Source organism: Rhineura floridana, chromosome 9 (genome assembly GCF_030035675.1).
Source record: "Rhineura floridana isolate rRhiFlo1 chromosome 9, rRhiFlo1.hap2, whole genome shotgun sequence".
In the NCBI taxonomy this organism is placed as follows: Eukaryota; Metazoa; Chordata; class Lepidosauria; order Squamata; family Rhineuridae; genus Rhineura; species Rhineura floridana.
Genome location: NC_084488.1, coordinates 55,267,081 through 55,293,617, shown reverse-complemented (window position 1 = coordinate 55,293,617; position 26,537 = coordinate 55,267,081). Strand labels below are relative to the sequence as shown.

Here is a 26,537-nt window from a genome sequence, read left to right as displayed (position 1 = left end):
AATACATACAGGTTGCTCCTATTGGCTGAAGGAAACGGAACGGAGCACTTGTGAGCCGTGGTGCCTAGTCGGGTGGCTTACGTCGACGGACTCGGTCCTCCTGAGCGTCACGCTGTTAAAGCGTGTCCCAGGGACCGGCTCTGCTTTTCTTTTCCGGCAGTATGGTGAGCTCGGGATAGTGGCGGGAGTAAAAGCTGCGCTGAAACTGCCCATCATTGGGAATAGTAAATGTAACGATTTGGTGGTGTTAGCGCGTGATTCCCTTTGACTGGGTATTGGAAGATAGATGACCGTTTACCGAGAAGTCTCAAAATATAATCTTGTGGTTTCTTAAAGACTCGCAGGTTTCTTGTGGCTTAAGCTTTCACAGACTTCATTTGAAGAAGTAGTTCACAAAAGGTTATGTCAAAATAGATTTGTTGGTCTTAAAGGTATTTTTAAGGGGGAACGTTCAGTTATGCAACCCGCCCGAAAAAAAAATCCAGTTTGATAATGCATCTGACTTTGTAGATTGCTCCAGTATAATTTAATCTTGATGGTATCATTCTGTGGCACTGGTACCAGTTACTATAATGTTCATAATGTCCATTTTTTAAAGTAAGCAAATATGTTTGTTGGCCAAAAAACATACCTGTTTTTACAATAATCCACTGACATTTAACTATTAATTGTTATCTTCGTTAATGAAGTTGCTGATATTAAGTGTGTACTTTTGTTTTTGGATGTCTTTTTCTCTTCTTTCCATATTGTTAAAATTTTGTGTATTATTTAGGGGAGCATTGGCCTAGGAGTGATTATGTTGGGCTCCAGCTCCCATCATCTCTGGCCCTTGGCCATGTTATCTGGGACTGAAGGGAGCTAGAGTCCGACAACATCTGAAAGGCTACAGGTTTCTCATCACTGCAGTAGACAAAGACTATACTTGAGTATAAATCCAGAAATAAACTTTATTCTCATATCCATAGAATCTTAATAGCTCAGCCACTGTAATATTGTTTCTTTCACACTGATAGTTTTTCATACTTATTTTCATACTTATTTCATACATTTTAAACCCTTACATATTCTGTCATGAATTTAAGTTTTTTTCCTCTCTGTTCCTGTTGCTTCTGAGCTGTCTTTCACTCTGGATGCAATAACTAACAATAAGCCTTTGAAGGAAAGTACTTTTCAAATATCTTCCTATGTCTGTCTTCTGATTCTTTGTTTCAGCCAAAAGCAGCAAAATGCAAAAGGGGAGGGCAGGAGAAGAAAGTCATCCATCCCTACAGCAGAAAAGCTGCTCAGCTTACAAAAGAAGCGCACAAACAAGAAAAAAAAGAAAAGTGAGTCTCCTTCAATCTCTCCTTTTCAGTGATAGGGAAGAAGAAATACTAACCTGCTGGGTTCCTATGAGAATTTTCTTGCCCTAGAAATGTCAGGAAATAACTGAAGTTGCAAAGCTTTTTCTTAAGTAGGTTAAAATAAGATAACTTTACAGGTAGATTGCTAGCTGACAGCCAGTTACTGCTAAGGCCCTAAATCCTTTTGCCTGTGACCTCAGAAGCTTGCTGACACACAAGAGGCTATGGTGGAAAACATCAGGCTAATGAAAAGTGCTCCTTCCAACCTATGGCTTCATGATCATGTAACCTCTGCCCAAATATTCTTCAGCATAACTGTCTTCTCATGTCTGAGCCAGTGAAAGTTAATTTTGGGAAATCTTTCATTGCCTATTATTGCATTTTATAACACTTCAAATTTGGAATGTGGTTTTTGAAAAAATGTGTTACCTGTTTCTTATTACTGCAACTTCTCTATTAATTAAAAAAATCTTTTAAAAAAAAGGTTTAAAAACATATTTTTTTAAAAAAAGAAGGTTTAAAAACATATTAAAAAGCAATTCCAACAGACGCAGGCTGGGATAAAGTCTCAACTTAAAATGCTTGTTGAAAGAGGAAGGTCTTCAGTAGGCTCCAAAAAGATAACAGAGATGGTGCCTGTCCAGAGAGTAGGTGCCACTACACTACTTTTTTTTATTCTACACCAGACACGTGTAGTCTCCCACCCAAGTTTAGACCAAAGGTGTCAGTGGCCACTGTGATGTCCCTGTGTATAGATATTACTGTAAATATGGTAAGTGCAGGTTTATTAAAGTATATATGGTAAGTGGACTGAATGAGAGGGGGGAGTACATGGGCTAGAATGCTGGAAAATGCTGTATGATGATTGGCTGAGCGTTTGAGTGGCTGAAGGTATAAATGAGAAGATGATAGCTGAGAGGGTGGTTGGTTGAGGTGGAGTTTGGGAGTTCTGTTGGAGTTGGTTGTGGGTTGGATTGTATTAGGCTGGTATTGAGGCAGATTATATATAACTAGAAACATAAAGAGTAACACAATATATGAAACCATACGCTTGTTAAATATACCTTAAGTAATCTTGTTATTTCCTGGTGTTTATAAATAAATATTTTCTTGGTTTACCAAAAGCCTGATCCTTGGCTGGGGCTTTCACAGACCAGAAGGGTGGGCAGGGTAATTACCAAGGTTGGGAAACAGTATCAAATGGGGGCAGCGGTGAAGAGATAGTGTATCATCAAGTATCCAGGGCAACCCAAGGCTGTATGCTTTATAGGCACAAAGATACAGGGGGGTTGTGGCCTGCAAGTGCACCCAGACACAAAGTAACAATAAGCCAGAAGGAGACTAAGGCAAAGTCCCAAGGCAATATTGTGAAACAGGGAGCGGCTGGTGCGATCTTGTGAGATCAGTGCTAGAGCTGGTGAGAGAACAAATAAAAACCAGGATCCTGACTGGAGGGACCTGACAGGTGGTGGCCTGAGGTGGGATCCTGACAGCCACATCCACACCAGACCTTTATTCCACTTTAAACAGTCATAGCTTCCCCCGAAGAATCCTGGAAAGTATAGTTTGTGAAGGGCGCTGAAAGTTGCTAGGAGACGCCCCATTCCCTTCACAGAGCTACAATCATCAGAAGAGGGGCTGACTTAAACCACTCTGGCCACTGGAGCTCTGTCAGGGAAATGACCCTGATTAGCCAAGCTAAACACCTGTTAGTCTGGCTTTTAAAACACTGACAGTTGGTTCTTACTGAGCATGCCTGGGCTTATCATTTACTCCAATGTGAAATTTTGTAAATTAATTAAAATTCAGCCAGGCATTTTTTTAAACTTTTGAACAGCAGAAGATTAAGTCAGAGTATGGGGCAAGGTCAGTGATAGGATTACAGGTACTCTGTAAACATGTCTGATTTTTAATTTCAACAAATTATGAGACCACTGACAGAAAAAACTCTAATAGGCGTCTGGATTTTTTCCCTCTTGTTTTTTGCTTTGAACTCTCAATTCCCTTTGAGTGTTTTGTGTATCACCATGAAAACTTAGAGGGTTAAGCATTTCTAAGTTTAGGACTATAAATTTTGTAAGATTTTGTTTTGAAATGAGCTTATGGGCAGCATCAGAATGGCATGGGGGTATTTCCAATGTAACATGGCAGAATGTGAAAAATCCATGCTGACTATAGCATACAGCCTCTCTCATGGCTGGATAAATACTACCTGTCTGGGGATTATACAGCCGCAAGAGTGGCTGTATTTTAATTTGGTGTGGAGAAGAGCTGGGAAAATAATCAAATATGTTGTTGTCTAACATCTTTTGATTTTCGTGCTGCAGTATTTTCTTCAATATTGCTAACATTTTCTTTATGATGCCTTTTTCTTGGCTGCCTGAGCTTGTCAGTTGTCTAATATTTACTCTTCATTACTTCGTTGAACCTTTGAGGCATGATTGAGACCCCCTTGCCTTAACAGATAATCTTACAGGTATGGATGATAAAAGTATGGAGATCAAAAGATTTTTTCTCTCTAAAATAATATTATAGCATTATTATAGCATTATAACTGCAGTAGAGTGGGTTGTATCCAAAGCTCCTGCTTGTGCAAGGGTTCTTGGAGAAGAGGAATCTCTACTCTCCTTTGTAGCCCACCCCCCCAAGAAAACCCTTCTCCTGCAGGTCAGGGGACTTTCAAGAAAGGCTTGGGATGTGGGGTTGGTGAATGCAGTGGGGGTAGAGAATTGGGAAAAATTGGACAGGCAGTGTAGATGTTAGCTTGATTCTAACCCAGAAAAGCAACTCATGTGCCTTACAGGTTCCGTTGACTTGCGTTGTGGGTGGGGCGAGGCAGGGCAGGGCAAGCAGGAGCTTACATTTTTTCCCCCTGGAGCAGGTATTGTGAAGGTGTGTCTGTTGGAGGTGTTGTTTGCAAGTGCTGATTGAGTAAGTCTTGGTATAGCACCTCCTCTGGGTGAAATGAAATGGAAGAAGAGAAGCTGGGGCATTAGTGGAGGTCAGCAGTGCCCAAGGCAACCACAGTGGCTTCTATCCTGTTTTACAGCTTAATAGGCCTGTCTCGCTCTCTGTCTCTCTCTCTCTGTGTGCGCGCACACAGAGACACGCACACACAGAGACACGCACACACAGAGACACGCACACACAGAGACACGCACACACAGAGACACGCACACACAGAGACACGCACACACAGAGACACGCACACACAGAGACACGCACACACAGAGACACGCACACACAGAGACACGCACACACAGAGACACGCACACACAGAGACACGCACACACAGAGACACGCACACACAGAGACACGCACACACAGAGACAAAAAATTTTGGGGGCAAGGGGTAAGAAACCCATTTAGATCTTTTGCAGTTTTGCATAATACTCTTGATTTTTGTGACCTTAAATAGTGTGTTTTTTATTAAATAGTTGTAAAATATAGGTTGATTCTTAAAATAGCATGTTTATTGCCAGTGAATCACTGTTTGTGCACATACTTTAAGGTGCCAGAACATTCCTGTCATTCATAAGTAGTAATATGTCAGCTGAGCTTCTAACTGTATTTATATGCTAGAAATATACACCATCATGTTGACCTGTAGTGTTATTTCAAAGGCTCTCTTCTTCTCTTTCTGAGTAATGACGTTTTGCTTCCGTTGACTATTATGTGGGAAAGTATGGCATTTTCATTACTGTCATTTTTTTTAAAAAAAGAACCAAGACATACAAGTAATCTTTTCATGTATGGAGAAAGCAACAGTTTAATTCTGCATATAACAGGGTAGCTGGCTTACTGAAGTGTTTATATGCATCATGAGAGTGAGAAATTTAGTCATGCTGTTCCATTTGTTTCCTTATGAGTGTATGCTTGTGTGTGAGAGATGAGATGATTATTATTTTGGGAATAATTAAATTGCAGCTATCCTTTTGCAGATTGAAAAATGAAAAGGCCTTTCGTCTCAGTGTTATAGGTGAGTGTAAAAACATTACTTTTTTTAAAGCTCTGTAGAATTATGTTTTTTCAGCTTACCTTTAAGCCTTTCTGGACAAAGTCAGCCCACATAATGCAACATGTTCTATAACTTTACAGTGACAATGCTCTCAACCTGGCTTTATGAATACTGGTGAATTCAGTTCTGCTAGTATGGCTTGGTTTCTTTGATGTCTGTTCTTTGGAACACATGTAGATGCTTCTATTACTGTTCCTTGTAGAGCTGTCATGGGCATTTTGGCATCCTTCATAAGCCTGCCTTGCAAAGAGAATTTGGTCTCATGTGGATAGCTAAAGATACTGGCCTTTTTAGCCTCAGATTTAAAGCATGTGTCTAGGAAGCAGTGCGGTGTTGAGGTTTTAACAAACATCAGCATTATGTTTGTAAAGTTCTGATCTGCTAGTACTTGCACCACACACATTTGCTGCCTTTTATGGGCAAGTGGACTAATTGAGTTCTTTGCATCACATTGTCAGTATACTTAACTAAACTAACAAGCTTAGCTTCTCTCTTTTCTACACCTGGCTTTTCTTTTTTTTCCTTCAGTGAGGAAATGGGAAAGGGCCATTGCTCAGTGGGTGAACACATGCTTTGCATGTAGAAGGTCCCAAGTTCATTTTCTCCTCAAAAGATATTGGGTAGAAGGGCTGGGAAGGAAGAACCTCCTGTGACCTTGGAAGAGCTGTGACATATTCTGGTAGACAGTCTTGGGTTGGCTGGACTAATGGTCTGATTATGAGGCAGTTTCGTATGTTCAGTATTTAGCATCAGCAACAAGCATGGCTCAGGGTTGCATTCATCAGCTCAGAATAGGTTATAACAAAATATTAAGTATCCCTAAGAAGGAGGGTGATTCTTGTCATCTTCCCATTTTGTAAAGCATAGCTAGACTCAACATTTGCTAAAGGCCACCTAATCTATGTTCAAGGCATTCTTAAAGAATCCTGGTAAGTGCCTATCCAGCTACTTACTGAAAACCTTAAAGCAGGTATGTGGAACCTTTGGCTCTCCAGATGTTACTGAATGACAACTCTCATTATCTCTTGCCATTGGCCATGCTTGCTGAGGGTGATCGTAGTTGCAGTTCAGCAATATCTGGAGGGTCCAAGGTTATCCACCCCTGCCTAAAAGGTTCTCCAACTTTTTAGCCATCTTACTGCACTGTGGAGCTGGTCCTACTTGTAATATGTAGTCATCATCTTTGGGGAGATCTAGCCATTATATGGGAACAACAATTATAGTTTTCAGAAATCAGGGAAACTATAGCACAGTTATCACATATGTCCTGCTGGTTGCTTTCTCTGTGAACATATTCATGCTGTTTCTCAATCAAGATGAGAAACTCAACTGGAGTAACACGATCAGATGGCATAAAGTTAATGAGTTGATTTAATTACCTGGGGTGGGTGGGCTCTCCAGCACTGGAGGCATTCAAGAGGCACCTGGACAGCCACCTGTTGGGTATACTTTAAGTTGGATTCTTGCAATGAACAGGTCCCTTTCAACTCTACTGTTCTATGATTTTTTCCCCTGTGGTTGCAGCTACTACCAAAAATCCCTCTGGGTATATGTGCCCACTTACATTGTCATGTGTTCTTTTTCCTCATGCATGGCCTATTTGGAAATATTCAGGAGCAACTGCATGGAAAAGTAGCCAGCAGGATTAATAGATGAATTGATTCCATGCATAAATCCACTCAACTCAGATGTATCTCTTCCTGTAATATATTATGTGCGTACCTAATTTCCATTTTGAGTTTTATAGTGGATATCATTGAACTGAATTAAAGGCTGTTCTTGGCAGATGAGACAACTGACAGAAGGTTACCATAATCCATTCTTCCTCTTGAGCACAGGCATTATTTTAGATTTCTAGGAAATGCTTTGCTTTTCATCACCTTTAAGTAGTTTGGTAATTTCATGGTATCTTTTGCCAGCTAATGGCAATGTGAACCTTAAATCCTACTCAAATTAAGATTTGTCAAAAGAAGAAACTACTTTACAGTAGTTTTAAGGAGCACATTTAAGGGGGAAAGAGCATACATTTCTCCTTCTGTCCTCTCTTCTTTCAGTTTTTTTCCCCTGCCAACTCATCCCCCCCTGCACTCATCCACATTTCCCTCAGTCCGATAGCAAGTTCAGATTCAGTGCCGCCAATCCCTCTTTCAAAGCATTTTGAATGCACTGCTGGCTGTATTGCAGGGAATAAGTGGCAGAGGAGATTCTCTTGGAAGTGCGGCTACAAAAGGACAGTTTTGGGCAATGATAACAAGTTGATTTGCCAGATAACTGATATCTGCAAATTATGTCACAATCAAAAGAGGTTTACACAAAGTCAAAAGAAATCGCTTTCATATTCTCATTTGCCTTCTTGTTGTCTTGTATTTTACCCATATTTTTCACAAATGCAGCCACCTCCATGCTTGTAAAGCATTCATTTATAATTTACCGCCTGGAAAGCAGTTGCATTGCAATTTATATTGAAACTTGGAGGAGGGCTGTAGCTCAGTGGTAGAGCATCTGCCTGGCATAGAGAAGGTCACAACTTCAATCCCCAGTCTCTCCTGGTAGGACTGGAAATGTCTCTTGTCTGAAATCCTGGAGAGCATTGCTAGTCAGTGTAGACAATACATAGCTAGATGCACCAATGGTCTGACTTGGTATCAGGGCCGTAGAGTTGGTACACCAAACCTTCGACTCCGAATCCTCTATTTCTCTACTGTCTGACTCCAACTCTGACTCCACCAAAAATTGCTTCCGACTTCTATTCCATAGCCCTGGAAAGGGCTGTAAATGTCTTTTTAAATTGGAAGCTCTCATAGGAGCATTTTTATCGCTGCCTGAATATGCGCTGATCTTGGCATCACAGCATTTGTCTTCATCTGGGTCCTGTGTCATACAGTGACACACAAAATGTTTTCCATCTTGAGTTATGGTGAAATGCTCAACTACAGCTGACTTCATGGGAAGCTTCTTTGACATTTTGAATTTATATTTTAAAAAATTGGTCAATCAAAATTTATTTTGAAGTCGGAGTTGGTACATTTCTACCGACTCCGACTCAGACTCCACCCAAAATTGCTTCGACTCCATGACTCCGACTCCACAGCCCTGCTTGGTATAAGTCAGCTTCTTTATGTTCCTGTGCATTGGTTCAGCTCAGTGTGGCAGACTCCTTTTTAACTAATGATACCATTGCACATCCTGCCCCTGAAAAAGGCAATAATCAAAATGTGATTTCAAATGAGCATTGCTGTCTTGCCTGTTGACTGGGTGTAATTCTTTTTACATCTGAATATGTTTTTGTAACTTAAAAATGTAAACTTGAGGACAAAATGTTGTTGCCAGTAGGTGCTTACCTAGAATACCAAAGAAAAAATGATGGTTGGGGTTGATCAGAGATGGGGAACTCATGGCCCTCCAAATGCTGTTGGACTCCAACTCTGATCAACTCTAGCCAGTGTGGTCAGTGGTTGGGGGATGATGGGTGTTCTACTTCAGCAACATCTGGAGGGCCACAGGTTAGCCACCTTTGATCTAAAGGAAAGGGGGTGTTTAGATGGAGCAGTGGATGTGGCTGCAGACTTTCTGGCAGGGCCCTAGACTTCGTACAACTGTGGAACATAGTTCTAACCATTTAACTAACTGTTCCTTTAATATTTATATGTGCGTTGTTGCAGAAACAATGGGTAGGCTTTTACCTCACCCGTATTATATAATGGGTGTAGTTAGTATTTGACTGAATCTGTCTCCTTTTGTTTCCTTTATAGGTGAAAAATTGCTTTGGTTTCAGTGTCACCTTGATCCCAGCAAAGTGGAATACACAAAAAAAGAAGCCTGTGAACTAACAGAAAAGTATGTTTGCAGCCCACAAGCAAAGACAAACCTGTCTTGTTGGAAGCATGAGCAATGAGATAGATGCACCCTGTTGGTGTTTATTATTATTTATTTATTAAATTTCTATCCCACCCTTCCTTCCAGTAGGAGCCCAGGGCAGCAAACAAAAACACTAAAAACACTAAAAACACTCTAAAATGTCTTAAAAACAGACATTAAAATATATATTAAAACATCTTTAAAAACATATTAAAAAAACATCCTTAAAATATGTTTAAAAAAGCTTTAAAAACATCTTTAAAAGCAATTCCAAAACAGACGCAGACTGGGATAAGGTCTCTATTTAAAAAGCTTGTTGAAAGAGGAAGGTCTTTGGTAGGTACCAAAAAGATAACAGAGATGGCATGCCTGTCTAATGTTTAAGGGGAGGTAATTCCAAAGGGTAATTGCCACTACACTAAAGGTCCGTTTCCTATGTTGTATGGAATGGACCTCCTGATAAGATGGTATCTGCAGTGATTGACTAGATATATAAGGGGTAAGACAATCTTTCAGGTATCCTGGTCCCAAGCTGTATAGGGCTTTGTACACCAAAACCAGAACCTTGAACTTGGCCCAATGGGCAGCTAATGGGATGCCTTGTTGGTGTTGGGTGGTGATGTACTGGCGTAACATAGTATATTCCATCCTTGATATTTATGACATGATGTTATTTTTACATTTTAAATGTGCTGAATCTGCATGACTTCTGAGACTAAAAACTATTGTGTAGGCTAATTTATGTTCTAGACTAATTTTATTTCCATTGTGCAGAATTATTTTCTTGCATGTTTACAAGCAGCTGTGAAATACTTTACCTTGCCTCCTAACTGCCCCTCTTTTGATTTTATTTGTTTGAAGCATGCTTAAAGACTAGGAGTTTGGGGGGGGGACTGGAAGTAATGTCAGCAATGCAATGCTTAATTTTGAGAATCAAGATGGTTGGTGACAATGCGTTATGCAGATGTGCTTCACCTCCTTTGCTCCATTCCAGAAGTGGCTCTCTGGGTGGGGCAGAGCTGCCACACTAGCTTCCTGGCAGATGTGTTTCTGTTGCTTACTGGGAGGGAGAGGCGGGAAGGTCAGCGCAGTTTGTACTGCACTTCTCTCCCCCCCCCCGCTGTGCCCTGCCTGGTAAGCCACTTCTCTTCCTTTCATAGCTTTCTCATGTTTGGTCAGGAGGGATGAGGGTTTACATGTGAGCGGGGCAGAGGACCTTCCAGGAGCCACATGCCAGCAGTGGGTGGGCCCAAAGCAAAAGTGGGTGGGGCTACCCCAAATCTATCTTTCTCATACATAGCACACCATTCATTCACACTCATTCACACATATTCCAATCACATTGTCACTCCCCCACCCCTTCCTGTGCAGCAATTAGAGTTGGGAAAAGCCTCCCATTGGAGCCATCTTAATTGCCCCATTGGGGATTTTCAGAGGAAGGGTGATGGCATGTGAGGAGGGGAGGATTAGCCCTTCCCTTCCTGGTTGTGACTCTCCCATCCCTCCCCCCCCCAACAATTAGGCTTGGGGGAAAAAGCCTCTTCAGTGCCAGTGGAAGGCCCTTTTCAAGCCTAATTGTACATGGAGCTGGAGCTGGAGCCAGGAGGAGAGACCTTTATGCGGCATCTGGCCTATGGGTCAGAGGTTCCCCATAACTCTGTTATGAGACTTTCTTAGCACATGCTCGGTAGGAATAATATTATATTACTAATAAATAAAAGGCATTTAACATTGCATATATAGGCTGGACGCAGATTATCTAAACACATTTTCACCTTGGAGATCTTCTGTCTTTTAGCAACCTTTGTCCGAAATGCTTCTGTGACCATTTCAGAGGATTTGTAAAGCAAATTGAAGGGTGTGATGTTTGGGTGCAGGAGAACTTGCCCACATGGATATTTTTTACTGTGTTTCAGTTATTTGCAGCGATTCAGTGATGAATTGGAGCAGATTGAACTACGTAACAGCATTAAAGGAAGACAGGCCAGACAGCACACTTCCAGGGAAACGATCATCAAACAGACAATGGAACGTGAAAGACAGATGTATGAAGGATATGGACTAGGTATGACTACCTTGCCATCCTAAAAAAAAATCTGTGATGAATAATTTTTTGCAGGCAAATCGGAACTCTATACGGGGCAACGGTACACTGCTTATGGAAGTAAACCCTGCCCCCCATCTGTTGAACAGTTTTCTTAATATTACTTGTCCTACTGTACTGTGTGACTTACCATTGCTACCACTCCATTTCAGATGCAGTTGTACTTCACATGGGTTTGACCTTCCTGAACTATCCTTCCAAACGACATCACAAATCCCATTGGGGGAAGTTGGTGAATAGATAAGTGATGAGAAAACTCAGCCCCTAAATTATAGCAGGAGCTGTGTACATGGGAGGTTCTTTAGCAGCCTCGTACCCAGTATTGCTCAAGAATTCTAAGAAACCAAAATATATAGTAAAAATATAAAATCCAGGGTCATTTAGCTCACTAAGAGACATCTTAGGATGTAGTTGCTCGTTGTTTGGAAAAAGCGCATGTATGAGAACTCACCCCAAACTGGTTCAATGTTGAAATGGAAACTTATTTGGAAGTTAACAATGTATTCACATACTCCACATATCTTTCTAACTACTTGTGACATCTTGAGTTCTATCTTCTGATTTTGGGGATTCTATTATAGTACTCATAAAAAAAAATTAAGCTGCCTTGCTTAGGTTTACTGTGAAAAGCTCAAGCTCACAAGAGAGACAAATCTGTATTATTCAGAAGTTACAAGAAAGCAAAATAAAAATTCATGTTGAAGTTTCTGATGTTGCATGTTGTACACAAGCTTAAAATATATCTCCAAAATATTCAAGAAGTAAGTTTTGTGTTAGTGCCCTTTCCTTGTTAAAAGTAACTGCCAATCATTCATTCCTTGTTAATGATACTGCGGTGGACATTAGTACAATCTCTAAATGGTTTCAATTTAAGGAAAGGTTTGTGCTGCAGATCGTGTGATTAGAGACGGTAATTTAAAATCTAGAAGTTGGCTACAATGCGTCATTATTAGAATTTTCAAATCCTCAGTATCACCCCCTCTTTCATTTCTCTTAATGAGAGAGAATGTCTGCAGGCTTGATTTAATTAGTTCTTTCTGAAGATGATAAAGTTTCTCTTCTCTTTTGGAAGGAAAAATTAGACAGTCTGGTGTGGTAAAAGCAGGGAAATAGCCCTGCTTGTGTGTTCTTTTGAGGTCTGTAGCTGTCGTGGAATGAGCATGCTTCGTTGTATGCAGTCGTGGCATGTGAGACAGGGTGCTCCTCTCCCAACTGCTGCCTCTTGCTAGAACCAGGATGCAGTGGTGCAGTGTGACCATGAGGGCATGAAAAGCAGCAGGTGGTGGCAGCGGCAGGTGCAAGTGCACATGTATCTGTTCTCTCCATTGACTCAGTGTTCCCCTGTCCTCACTGCTGCACCCAATCCTAGGCCCAGTGCACGGCAGTACTGCCGTAGCTGAGAGGGTGATGCAGTGGCAGCTCTGCACCTCATGCATCATGACATACTGTGTGTTCATTCAGCAAGCTGCATATGCTATTTAAAATAGTTCAGTTGTCCAGACAACTCAGCAGATGTTGCCAACAATATCTTAAAATCAAAGGTTTCTGGGGGTGGCAGTAGCTTTGAGCTTATTGAAAGGGAGGCTACAAAGGAACTGCAGTTTTTCTTCATGCTTTCCTGAGTTTCTGTGTCTGCCCAACTATATAGCTAGAAAGAGCTCTTATGCATTTGGTGTTTCTTAAGAACGTAAGAAGAGCTTGCTGAGTCAGGCCAGTGATCCCATCTAGTCCAGCAAACCTGTTCTCACAATGGCTAACTGCCCTCCTGCTGTATCCAGCAGCTGGTATTCAGAAACCTACCGCCTACTTGGAGGCAGAGCATAGCCATGGTGGCTAGTTGCCATTGGTAGCCTTATCCTCCATGAAGTTGTCTGATCCTGTTTTAAAGCTATCCAAAGGCCATCACTGCCCCCTGTGCATGGAACATTTTCCATGCAACATTCCTCCCCCCCCTTTCCTTGGCTTGTTAATAGCTATGACAAAAATGAACTGCAAGGTTTTCAGATTCCTCTTGACTTCTGAAAATATTAATTTCCCTTCTATTCCAGTCAGCATAGTGTGTGAGCAGTTTGAGCTACCAAGTTCTAGTCCTCTACTTGACTATTGCAGTTCCATTCTTATGAAACACATCTTTAAAATCTACACATGTGACAGACTGAAGTGGTAGAATTCTAAAGTGATAGGTTGGGCTGTACCACTCCGGACTCTATGTGTGTGTGTGTATATGTGGTGGTGGTGGGGCATCATTTTTGAAAGCACACCACAGGAAAAAAAAGAATGCTGTTGATATTTTTTTTAAAGATACTATTTTGGGAGAAAAGGTTCTAGACCATGTTGCTATCTCCTCTGCTTTTTAAAAAAAAACTTTTCTTTTTTACGTAGGATAACATTTACAGGTCGTATCTGTGACATCACAAGACTATGTAAATATGCAGTCCTGGTTCTGTTGATGTTTCTTTGCTAACATATGTCCTTATTTGGTATGTAGAGAGGGGAGGGATAAAATGGAATGTTAGGAAGTGAGGGTTTGGCGTGAATGTCTCTGATTGGGTGTTAGATTCTCTGGTTGGGAAGAGGGAATAAGCGAGGGTTTGTCTTTAAAATATACTGGAGGTGTTGTCAGTTAGGGAGGCGGTTTTATTCTAGGGCTTGGATACTTAGATTAGCAATTGGGATAGAGAGTGCTGGTTGGCCTGGGTGGGATTAAGATATAGTTAGGTAGCGTAGTGATATATTGATATATTATTTCTATCTGTGAGGTTTAAAAATTATCATCTGAAAATAATGAGAGTATCATTTTGGGTTTTTTATTGTTCCATACTCATGCCTATGGTTGATTAATGCATACCACAAGTGAACATCAGTCAGGGAAGTGGTGAAGTGGTGAATAAACAAATGATACTGAAACTAAAACCCTTAGTTTATCTCTTGGCAAATACTATAAAAGTTTCATTCTGAAACTGGTGGCAGCATTTATACTGTAAGGCTATCCCTTGAAGGAAAGGATTGCCTCACATTAAACCTAGCAATAAATATATCCACAGTGGGTTTGGGGTGTCCAGGATCACCCAGAGATAAGGGTGGGATACTGTGGAGTGCCCAGACTGTGAGTGAAAATAGCACACACAAAGAATGGGAAGTGTTCAATAGTCTCTGTACATGTGTAAATGGTATATTATACAGTGTATAGAGGCAGACATCCCCCTCATCAACTGCAAGAAGACAGAGATAGGTGGGTGGGGACGTCACACCCACCTGTAGTCTGCAGTGGCACAGTCCATTCTACCCCCTCATAACTCCTTATCACTTCACTCCAACCTCAGTCTGCTGCACATAGACCAGGCCTGAGTGGCAGCTTCAGTGAGGATTCTGACCTGGAGGATAGATACTTGAGGTCTCTTTATTGATTTGATTAAGCTTGGTTCCTGTGCCTCAGAACTTTGAAGCTGAATTGTGGGATAACTGTAAATTGAGCTGATATGTAATAACTAGGGGCTTTACTGGCCAACCCTGTCTACTGTTGCCAGCACCCCGCCCAAAGGTTGCCAGAGGTCCCCTCTCCCTCTCCCTGCACACAGGTCACCAGCCAGGCCCAGCTACTGGGTGCCTCGCTCTGCCACCGCTCCACTCACTCACTCACCTGCTCGCCATGGGTGCTGCTGTTGCCTCCAGGTGCTGGGTGCTTCGCATCGCTGCTATGCACCTTGAATACAGGTGCCTGGTGCAACTCACACACCAGCGCCGGGCACCTCAAGTGAGCGGTGTTGCTTCTGTGCAGGCTTGTCTCTGTGTAGAAGCATATAGTGTGATGCTTATGAAAACATAGGAAGAAATAACTGCATGGTCATATCGGCAATGGTCAAAATAAATTCAGAAATTTTCAGCCCATGTCCTTGACACACACAACGTTTGTATAAACTGACTACTAGACAGTTCAGCTTGGACTGTTTAGTATTCTTCAGTCAGAATGCTGCAATATGTTTAGTGTCAAAGGGTCCATCTATATGTATTCAGAAAAATCTCACTGGACTCCTTCAGAGTGCGGGTGTAGAAACTGCATGATTGAATACTAAAAGAGCAGTCATCCATTCCACACCTAGAAAAGTTTTCTACCCAACCTTCTCACTGCCACATATGTTGAGGGAGCATTCAGTTTCATGACTTGCCTCCTCCTCCCACCAGCCAGAAGGCTGTGCCGCTTAGCTCTTCTGAAGCACCTGAGCACTTTGTGACCAATTTCAGTGGATTCCCATATCAGTTAGCTCTATTTGACAAAGTAATATGCTACTTTAATTGGGGATGGTTAGATGAAAAGGTTTCAATCAACCAAAACAGTGCCCCTGATTGGGCAAAAGATCTTTTAAAATACAAGTGATTATAGAAACGAAAGATGACAAGCGCCACCCTGAGGCCTTGTCCCTTGTGTCAAACACAGGAGGAATGCACTTCTAACACTACGCCTGCTATGATTCTTGTCCCTTACCTAAAAAGAAAAAGTATGCTTCAGAAAATAATGTTTGTTAACTCTACACAAATTTAATCAGTCAACTAATAATCATGATGAATTTAAAATGCCTTTAATTGAATTGCAGCTCTCCTTTTAATGGTAGATTTCTTTTAAATGATTTGTTTTCTGTCCTATCCTTGATCTTTGTTAGCGGTGTGACCTAGGAGTAGTTCTATACAATGTCTAGCACTCCATTTCAGTGTAGCCTTCCCCAACCTGGTGCCCTCCAGATTTGCAGGAGGCACCAGGTTGGGAGTTGTAGCTCAAAACATCTGGAAAGCACCAGGTTGGAGAAGCCTGTTGTAGTGAGTTGCTGCTATGGTGGCTGACTGCCTTTTAAAATATTATCAGTAGAACAATGCAGGGAGAAAGTTAAAAGTATGAAGTGCACTATCTGTCAAGGCTTTTCAATTTCCCCCACAATTATTTGTTTATACACAAACCAAAACATTTTCTTTTTCTAGCTATATAACTTCACAGGTTGGGGAAAAAGCAGAAGATGTTTGTGCTTTCTTTAATAATTCTGTTTCCTTTATAACACATAGCTAGAACTCCTTGATGAGAGCTCCCTTCTCCCAAAGTGGACCGGTAACAGCCCAGTATATCATTTTGCTGTCCTTTGATGGTTTGAGAATTATGCTTTCTTTAAGGTACTAAGCTTCAGAGCAAATGGATCAGTCTCATTCATACTATCAGTACCAGAAGTAGACAGTCTTTCAGATAGCCTTTCAGAGCGTCGCAAATCAAAATTTCTGTTGAGAAATGGCTGGCTGATCTTGGATTTAATTGTGTTTCCAACAGAGATCCCTGATATCATGAACTGTAAGCACCTTAAAACTTTCAGGTGAGTTGCTTTCTTATTTAAGCATTCTATTTTTTTATATGCTGTGTTCATCCAAGAAAGTTTGCTACATCAGTCCCAAGTAACCCAATATTATCCGCAAGCCTTTGTGCATGGGGAGTTTGATAAAAATACTGATGTCTTAATAGTATTCTCATTCTTTGCTTCATTAGTACTTGTAAATGAATACAAAAACAAGCCCAAGACTTTTATAATCTGCATATGGGAATCATTGCCTTTAATATGAGCCACCACCAGCAGCTGGTATGGCTGCATGATCAGAAGTATCTGGTTAAACTTTTAAATTGACCAGAGTACCCCATTATGTTCAAACTTGGAAGCTCTGGTTAGGTTAGATTATGGTTCAAATAAGCCACAATTGGACTGTGGTTTATGGTTGTAGGTCGTTTGAAGTAACCATAGTCTAAACCTAACCAGAGCTTCCTCAAGTTTGGATACCATGGGGCACTCTAGTCAGTTGAAAAGCGTAAGTTGATGTTTCTGAACTCATAGCTTCACCAGTATAGGCAAGGGGAGCACATGAGTCTGAGGCACATGCATGTAACTATAAACTGTCTGAAATGCCTGTATATCTTTGCCAACAGGGAACCCCAACTGCCACATCAGTGCCACATAAATTGTGTAGTTTTGATTCCTCCGCCCCCTTTGTGGTTTAGAGTTAAAACACACAAACAGCCTTTTCTCCTTGATACGCAGCTTTGGATGCTCTGTAGACATAAAATACTTACAATCTCAAGCTGTACAGCCCAGCAGCAGGTACTTCATGTGTGGCCTCTGTTCTAGCTCTTTGTAAGTTTCTTAGTCTTGCCTAAATAGTTGTCTGTTTTAATGGATCAGGCCCTTTTTATGCTTCTGCACCTTTCACTTTCCTGTTTGAGTGGTCCTGGTGACTGGTGGCTAGTCAGAAGTAAGAGTACCAGTTGTTGGGAATCACAGGTGGGGAGAGTGCTCTTGTGCTCATATCCTGCTTGTGGTCCTTCCCATTGGGGCATCTGGTTGGCCACTGCGTGAACAGGATGCTGGACTAGATGGGCTACTGGCCTGATATAGCAGGCTTTTCTTAAGATCACTGGAAGATATAACATGGGGTTCCCTTGTCCCTCCTTTATAGGGTATGTGTGTAGAAGCTAACAGGCATTTCCCTTAACACCATCAGTTGTGGTTCAGAGTTATATTCTCCCTGATAATCAGCTTTGGTATGCTCTTCATACTCTCATCACATCTCCAGCTGTTCCCATAGTTGCTGTGTAATAGTAGTCTGATGTACAAGTTCATCCACTTGCTACAGCAGTCCAGACAGATGGTTTTTGAGTGTCAGGTGTCATGCTAGCTTTGAATTAGTAGCATCACTAAGGTGACATGTGCCAGAAAGGGGACTAAATCCCACAATAATTGGTATTTTCCTGCCTTGGGATACTGTTCCCCATTTCTGTGTTAGCAATATGTTAAATTGGCCCAAAGGGAAATATATACTGCCCATTCCACATATCCATGTGCTACCTTCTGAACTCATGTTTTCTTATCTTCTAGAAGCTGGTAAGATTTAGAATTCTGTGACAAAATGCTTAGTTGAGCAATAAGGTTCTTGATCTCATAGCTCCCACCTCATTCCATTTGTTGGGAAGCTAACTGATGTTAGCAACTGGCCATAGGTATCTTCAGCTATGGGGCGGTATACAAATGCAATCAATCAATCAATCAATCTGTTCTAATTATCAGTGCAGGGCAATTTTGGGCTTCAGTACAGAGTTTGGCCACTGGAAGTCCTTAATTCAGATAAGACAACTTAACTTCATTGGTAGAAATGTTTGATGAGTGGTGTAAAAATGATACTTTCCATGGTTTAAACTTCTAATTTTTTTTCCTTTCCCCCTCTCAATTTCTTTCATAGAACCTGGGATGGTGATTTGCAGAAGCTACCAAACATTAAAATGAGGAAGATATCCAGTAAAGATGCCCTTAATAGTAGGGTGAACAAGGCAGCGGTTGAAGATGAAAAAGAATTGGGTGCAGAAAAGAACCCAGAGTAATGAGCACTTGCCGGTATGGGAGATGACAGCTGGAGCAATTGCCAAGCTACTCTTACAGTGATCAATTGGAGCTAGACTAAAACTCTTTTTTAGTCTCATTATGAGAAGACCCAGTTTTCTTGACTATGTGACTAAGCCCTGTAGTTTGGCCTTCTGTTTATTATGTAATAAGATAATGAGGCATGTTATATCATTCTCCTTTGAAAAACAGTTTAAAATATTTTAGGTTCATAAAAGTAACTAACTCTTAAGGGGCGAAGTAGGTGCTATGGTGGTGAAACTGTATTCTCTGACCATGCGAAATGCACGGAAAGCAGCTTGAGGCAGAAAGAATTCAAAGCACAGGAGGAGATGGCCCCTCCAACGGGTTCTTTTCTCCATGGGAGTGTTCCTTCCAGTCTCTGAGCCCAGCAGTCATTCAAACTGCTGGGGTAAAGCATGTTGGGAAGTAAAATATGGGCAAGGGGGTCATTTCAGCCCTCTCACTCCTACCTTCCTATGCTCGAGTTTAACTGCACCCATCTTCCTTGCATGAACTTGGTGGCCGCCAGACTCCTACACATTGGTCTGCTGCCATAATGTCTATTTTGGCCCAAATTAATCCATTTTTATCATACACTTTCGGGATGCAGTTCAGTAGGGCAGAGGTGGCTGATCTGTGTCCATCTAGATCAGCCTTTCCCAACCAGTGTGCCTCCAGATGTTATTGGACCACAATTCCCATCTTTCCTGACCATTGGCAATGCTGGCTGAGGCTGATGGGAGTTGTGGTCCAACAACATCTGGAGGCACACTGGTTTGGAAAGGCTGATCTAGATGTTGCTGGAGTCTAACTCTGGTCATCCCTGATCATTGGCCACGTTGGCTGGGGCTGGTTGGAGTCCAGCAAAATCTGGAAGACCACAGGTTAACCACCCTTGCTTGGTTTCAGGGGTTAAGTAGCACAACCGGGATTGTAGCTTTTATTCTGTGGCACCAGTTAGTGCCTTCTTGAGGGTACCAGCACTGTCATCGCTGTCACCTCACCTCCCTTTCCCCTGCACCTGGTTCCTTCTTCCCTTTGGAAAAAATGTGTGTGTTTGACCAGCTTTCTGAGACTGATGGCTAAAGAGGTGGGTGTGTGGGGTGTGATGCACCCATAAGATGACCACTTCTCTATAACCCTCCTCTCCTTTTCAGAAAAATCTTTCAGCTGTCAGAACTAACTTAGTGGCCTGAAGCCAGGGTGAATGCACTAGTTTTAAACAATTTGTTAACATAACTTTGTCAGTTCTTACTAGGTGTTTAATTCTTTTTCTGTGACTTGATAAAAGAAGGGAATCTTAGAAGGTAACTTTGCTTAACTAGAATAATACATTAGCTGGTATAAGTCTAGAAGAACATAAAGCTGCTGTTTCAGCATTTTTCTTAAGCCTCCTTTAGGCATTTACTGAATACTAATGTTAACTTAGGGGACAACTGCTGTAGCTCTCTGCCCCCATTGTCTTTGTTGCCATCCACCTTGTGCAGAACCTTGTGTATTCATGGAGGTTTCTCACACATTTACAACCCTGATTTTAAAACGTGTCAGGAGTCTCCATAAGTACAGGCTTCTCACTTCACAAGGTTGCTCTCCACAGACTGGGGGTGTGAGTGGCTTTATGGAATGACGTTACTATATCTTTCCATTGTTATATGTGGGTAAACCTACATAATTGGCATGAATTTAGGAAGGGAGTGAAGGAAAATGAGAACAGAATGAGTACAGGGTTATTCTTTTTTTAGGTGGCTTTCTAAGTAGAAGGAAGAAGAGCAAATAAAAAAAAATATTTAACCTGCCCAAGATGGAAAGAACATTCTTGGAAACAATGGCAGATATGCATGTTTTGTGGTGTGACAAACAGACTATCTTACAGAGCCAAGTCCATTAATCAAAGACATTGTGAAAATATATGCTAGAAGTTTAACCCTTAACCCTGATATATTCAACTTCTCTTGGAAAATGTGTTGATCATTATTTTTTTTAAAATGCTTGGTTGTATACAGTGATTCAAGGATTTTCACTTATTGGTGAATGTTATCAATGTTGTCTGGGGTTGCAGTACTGTATTTAAATCCCATTTGACTTAAATATGATCTCAACAGTTTAACCATGTTAAAGGAAGTCTAGCCTTCCCTTAGGTGTGATCTTATGCAGCCAAATGCGTTGTGTTTTGCTGTAATTTTAGTTCAGCTTTCTTGGGTCATTGTGTGGGTAGATTATACTGCAAAAAAAGCAATTCTTTCACTTAATAAGGGAGAAAGTGGCTTGATTGTCATGGGAAAAGGACTGAAGGACCAGACTGCAGTCGATCTGTCTTGTCCTCATGAGTCTCATGCAGAGTGAACAAATTGGTGTTTTAATACAGAAGAGTAAACTAAATCCTCTTTTTTCACAAAACACTCATCACGCAAGGTTGGATTATACATGTTAATTATGAAAGTTGCCATAGTTTTAAACTTTTAGCCTGGGAATCATGGTTAAGGTTTTGAGGATAAAATTGATTTTAAATCTTCACTGAATATCTGACATTTCTTCTGGAATTAAAACACTATTAATTGAAATTGTTGCCCTAGAGAAAGAAAGGCATTCAAGACATATTAAAGGAGACAAGGGAAAGTTCTTTGATGGAACCATAGTTCAGTCATAAAGCATGGCCTTTGCATGTTGAGGATCTCATATTGAATCTCTGGCATCTCCAGTTTTGGTTTTAACCGGACTATCATATAGCAGGTGTTAGGAACTAAGAACATGGAGGGCTGCTGCCCATTAGATTAGCTACAGAGCAGTAGTCTTCAATTTCTTCAGGCCTGGGAACCACCTTTAACCTAAATATGCATTTGAGCAGCCATTTCTTAATTTTTTTACTGTATGTTTGTATGGTGCTACTGTTGTGACTAGGGTTGCCAGGTTCCTGGCCTGAGACTGATCCTGTATCTTTAGGAGAAGAGAAAGTCAGCCAAGTGCAGGTGGTTCTTGCAACATTGTAATGAGAAAAACCACAAGGTGGAATTCTCCCTTCCCCCTGCACAACTTTTAAAGATACAGAAGACATCTTGGAGGCTGGGCCTGGCAACCAAGAGGTCTTCTGTAACTTTAAAAGTTGGGCAGGGGGAAGGGAGAATTCCACCTTGTGGTTTTTCTCATTACAGTGTTGCAAGGACACCTGCACTTGGCTGCCTTTCTCTTCTCCTAAAGATACAGGATCAGTCTCAGGCACTGAATCTGGCAACCCTATGAACAAGTGTTGGGTCTGCACACTCGCCCCTCCATCCTCCTTTTGTGCACCATTGCCTTTCCTGGTTTAATACTGGTGACCTCTGAAGGAGCAAGTTTATAGTTTGGGGGTTCTCCTGGATCCATTGCTGACATTTGAGGAGCAGCTGGCCTCGGTGGTGCAGAGTGCCTTCCACCAACTTAGGATTGTAGTTGGGCTACCAGTCTATCTGGACAAAGATAACTTGGCTACAGTAATATATACCCCAGTACCCTCAATATTGGACTCTTGCTGTGTGCTTTGTGTGGGGCTGCCTTTGAAAACTGTTCAGAAGCTTCACTTAGTGCAGAACATAGCTGCCCACATGTTGACAGGTTTGAGGTGAACAGCACTCAGAAAGGAGTTCACTACAACCTTCATTCACACCTTTTCTGGTTATTTGCTAGCAGAAAGTGTATGTATGCAAATGTAAAATTGTTGAATGCATATTATTGAGGCTGATCTCTAAATAAAACAAGCTGCAAAAGACATTGCAGGGCTATATTAAACTTGCAAGATAAGACAATTGTATAAATGGTCACTACCTATTGGCAGTTTGCAACATTCGGGGGTTGCCAATGTGTCCCCCCGGTACCTCCTATGGTGCCCGCAAAGCATCTTGGTAAATCTCCCCTCAATGCATAAAAGACTGTTTGGTCGTCTTACTGGGTTCCCGTTTGCAATGCCTTGGCCTCTTCTACATTGAACATACCCCCTTAAACATGCTAGACATTTCATGACTGGCAGGATAAGACACCTCCCCTTCTGTTCTGATCAGTGGAGAGGTGCAAAGAGCTTATCACTGATAGTAGCAGTGGCTAATGTAGGTGCTTTTTTCTTCATTGGTGGTGGTATGCCTGCATGACTTTGTGGTCCTGTCTGTTTCTGCTTTAAATATAGCAGCCATATTGTGTTATACCAACCCTCCCAAGTTGCCATTTTGCCACATCACTTTCTCAAAATTCCAGATGTGCCCACTGGCCCCAAAAGGTTGGCAAGTCCAATCTGTATGATTAACATCTATTGCACTTCAAAAGCAAATAACATACAAGTAACTCTAGAGGTATCTGTTTAATACAAATACAAATCTGTTCCACAACAATTAGTAGTTTATATTAAGTTTCTTTCCCATCTCAAATATCTTTTTAGTACACAACTCACCCACAAAAGCAGCTAAGCTCTTTTGCAAAAGAGAACTGGGTAAAACAAGTAAACCCTTGGGTCCGGCAATTATACACAGTAGAATATTTGCATCGTAGATTGCATTACAGTGTAAGTTTCAAGATTTGACTGCTAATTTTGGTGATGGATTCATGTATTGATTTTAGAACTTTCCAACTGTAGTAATAGCACCAATAGGCTGCTAAAATATGCTTGTAAAGCTAACAGAATAATCCAGAGGGGGATGCTCCTGATAGCCCAATAGAGAATTGCTGCAGACAATTATTTTAACCCTATCCTAATGTTAAATTGTCATTATCTTTGTGGAGGGAAACCTTATTCCACCATGTAAACATTTTCTTTGATATAACTTCTGATATCTATAATGGTCATCTATTAATTCACATCAGAAAAGACAGCTAGCACTACAATTGCTGTGTGACAATGGTGTTTCAATTTTGTGAAAAGTAGCTTCAGCTACCTGCACTGAATTTCACAAGTGGCATCTTAAAAAGGAACATACTTAGTTCTAAGCAATGAACCAAATCACTAGTATGTTTTGAAAATGCATGTTCCTTTGGATGATACCAGACTATTTTTTCCAGTGCATGGAGATTTATGGTCATGCTAAAGTCTCCATGAATCCAATACTTGATTGCCTTTGGGAGAAATTATTAGTTGGACTTCTTTTAACTTGATAAATGCAAGGGGATCTAAAAATGAAACATGCTGGGCCTCTCTATACAGTGATGTTCTATATGGATTCAACTGAATGGAGATGGCAAAATCATCATTTTGAAAATTTACTCAGTGCAGTTAGTGGAATATATTAGGCAATTTACATTGCATTTTGTCCTATATTGTGCAATGTGGTGCATCTTCCTTGACTTTTAAACTATTTATATCACAGTGTCAGCTGTTTATGCAATGGTATTGTTACAAATGGCTATAGCTGGGTAGAAAACCACCTACTGGGTTAGCTATCAATCCAAATTATAATTAGACTATATCCAAATGTGTGTGTGTCTCTCTCTGAGATGAGTATGAACCACCCAGTTTGGAATTGATTTCAGATTGTCATCCTATTTTGTTCAGCCTCTCCTGTGACCTCTATTAAAATACACAATGTTCTAAACCCCACAAACAGTTGGAGGGTAATTCAACTGACCATTTTAATGTTAAAATGCATTTCTTTGTTTTAATATGAAAGACCTCATTTGAGGGTTAATTTATGCAGCTTCTACTCAAGAAGGATCCCCAACATTAACATTTTCTGCTATGTCTATCATCTTGCATGGTTAATGTTTCCAATAAGACAACATATTTTAATAGGAAAATGCCCATTAATTTTAATGATACCTGCTTTTTGCAGTGTCTCAGTCAACCACTTACTGTATTCTTTATATATGAAGCATGAAATGTAGTCGGGTTTTTTGCCATTTGCCATTATAAATCCCTCTCATTACTAGTAACACTGTTTGTGTATAACTCACATTACTTGGGCACAACTCACAATACATCCAACAAGCATAACAGTGGTAAAGGGCAGATGCAATGTCCTTTCTTTTTAGAATATCCAATCATTTAGACATAATTGGGTACATAATTCTGAAATGGGATGCCAACATTATTGGATTTCTTTCCCACACAAGTTGTTTCTGCTGGGTATGTAGCACGATACTGATATGTATGTTCTGCATTTTCTATTTAGTCACACTTTAGTTTTACATTACTATGCTAAAACCTCAATAGTGACAACAAACTATTGAACCCTTAATGTCTCAGCCTTACCTCAGCATATTCCTTATCAATTAAGTGGACATTAGAGAGATACTGGCATATGGTAATGCTGCTGACCGTGACTCTTTCAAGACTGTCCTAACAGTTTCTGAGTCTCTTCTATTCTGATCTCTTAAAACAGAAGAACAGTTTAATCTCCCACCCTTTGCATATTTTGCACACTAGTAAGTATGTACTAAAAATGTTTCAAGATCTCCTGCCACTAACTAAAGTACTTCTCTGGTCTGTAATACCTGTGATTATAGAACATATTACCCTTTAGCAGAATTTTAGAGACAGCAGGAATATCCTGTCAATTTTAGCTCTTTATTCCCCTATGAATAAGCAGCTACCAAACTGCTGCACCAAATGAATGCAAAAAGTTGCAAGGAAATCTTGAGGGCGATTAATAGTTTGTGCTTACTAGGATTCAAGAAGAATATTTTCAGCTTACCTAGTTTACAAATATTAACATTTTAAACTTGTATTTCAAATGATTGCTTTTGGAAAGGTTTTTCTTTATATAGCTTTCAATCCAGAGATGCTGTGAGGAAGCCACCTTATTATTCCATTACCGCATTATGAAGGTCAGGTAATTTGTGCTATGACACATATGCATGTTAATATTAAACTTTTTAAAAATTGCTTTGAAGAGTGTGTTTTCAAGTTTACAATAATTAGCAAAAAGACCATAGTAACAAAGAGACATAAGGGTTTTCTCCTTGTAAACAGAACAGCAGTAGTTAGTCTGCATCTGCAGTTCTTTTCACCCATCAACAGTGGTACAAGTGTTTGCTTGTTTAAGTCATCTCTGTTATACTTTTCCATTTTCACTATGCTTATCCGGAAAGGTGAAAAATCACTTCACAATTACGTTCCAGAGGTAATGTATAACTTCTCTTGATCAATTTTCCTGTTTGCTCTTCTTCAAAAATACTTAGTGGTTTGCCATTAAACTGTGGCTGAATGGTAGCACATTACTTTGTTCTTCAATGAAGAAAGAGAAATGCATCTTCCATCAAACTTGCATTACATCAGAACCGGTTTCTTCTCCTGATTGTTGAGAGTTTGTACCTGGCTGTGATACTGGCACCATTACAGAGTCTTTGAGTTCACTGTTCTGAATGGAGGAATAATTTTTTTCCTCTACTTTTTTGGCAGTATCTGGACAATTTTGAACAAATATCACTCGATTGTAAGCCTTCAGCCTTCGCCACAACTGAATGTAGACTTTACACTGAACGTACATGAAGACAAGGCCTCCAGTGAACCCAATGGCCACCACAACCAATTTTGTCCAAAATGGCCACTCCAGCACACCTTTCAGGTTAAAAAGAAAAAGACAAGAGTTAATATTACTGTTTTATTCCCTGGGACAATTATCTGTTTGTACATTATGCTTAAAGAAACCTCTTGACGTATGGGAGGCACAAGGCCAGAGCAGCTGCCCCACCTGCTCAGGCCCTAACTCGTCCCTGTGTTGAGTGGGGATGGTTTGAAGGGGTCATTTACTTCTGTTTGCCTGAATGCAAATAGAAGCCTCCGAGCAAGGTGGGAACCTGCTTTTTCAAGGTCCCTGACTGCATGAAGGGTCACACTC

The 26,537-nt window shown here is 40.8% G+C and overlaps 2 protein-coding genes across 7 annotated transcripts in view; one reads left to right on the top strand and one right to left on the bottom strand.

The window, feature by feature from the left end:
• The first annotated feature begins 17 nt into the window (after positions 1-17).
• On the top strand, positions 18-21,258 carry TMA16 (translation machinery associated 16 homolog). Of its 2 annotated transcripts, none has more exons than XM_061584596.1 (7): positions 18-164; positions 1,213-1,325; positions 5,285-5,322; positions 9,114-9,198; positions 11,136-11,284; positions 16,632-16,674; positions 18,584-21,258. In XM_061584596.1, the coding sequence occupies exons 1-7, from the start codon at positions 162-164 to the stop codon at positions 18,720-18,722; spliced, it is 570 nt and encodes a 189-aa protein (XP_061440580.1). In that variant the 5' UTR covers positions 18-161; the 3' UTR covers positions 18,723-21,258. The 2 variants fall into 2 exon arrangements, with proteins under 2 accessions (XP_061440580.1, XP_061440581.1); XM_061584597.1 differs by lacking the exon at positions 18-164 and adding an exon at positions 203-399 and having other exon boundaries at positions 5,271-5,322.
• A 1,808-nt stretch (positions 21,259-23,066) lies between these two features.
• The window catches only part of MARCHF1 (membrane associated ring-CH-type finger 1), a 233,946-nt gene continuing 230,475 nt past the window's right edge, over positions 23,067-26,537 (bottom strand). For 3 of the 5 annotated variants that reach the window (XM_061584278.1, XM_061584280.1, XM_061584279.1), the window contains one exon: positions 23,067-26,257. In XM_061584278.1, the coding sequence (XP_061440262.1) occupies positions 25,956-26,257 (302 nt within the window). In that variant the 3' untranslated portion in view covers positions 23,067-25,955. The remainder of the gene's footprint in view (positions 26,258-26,537) is intronic. The other 2 variants (XM_061584277.1, XM_061584275.1) reach the window with 1 other exon arrangement.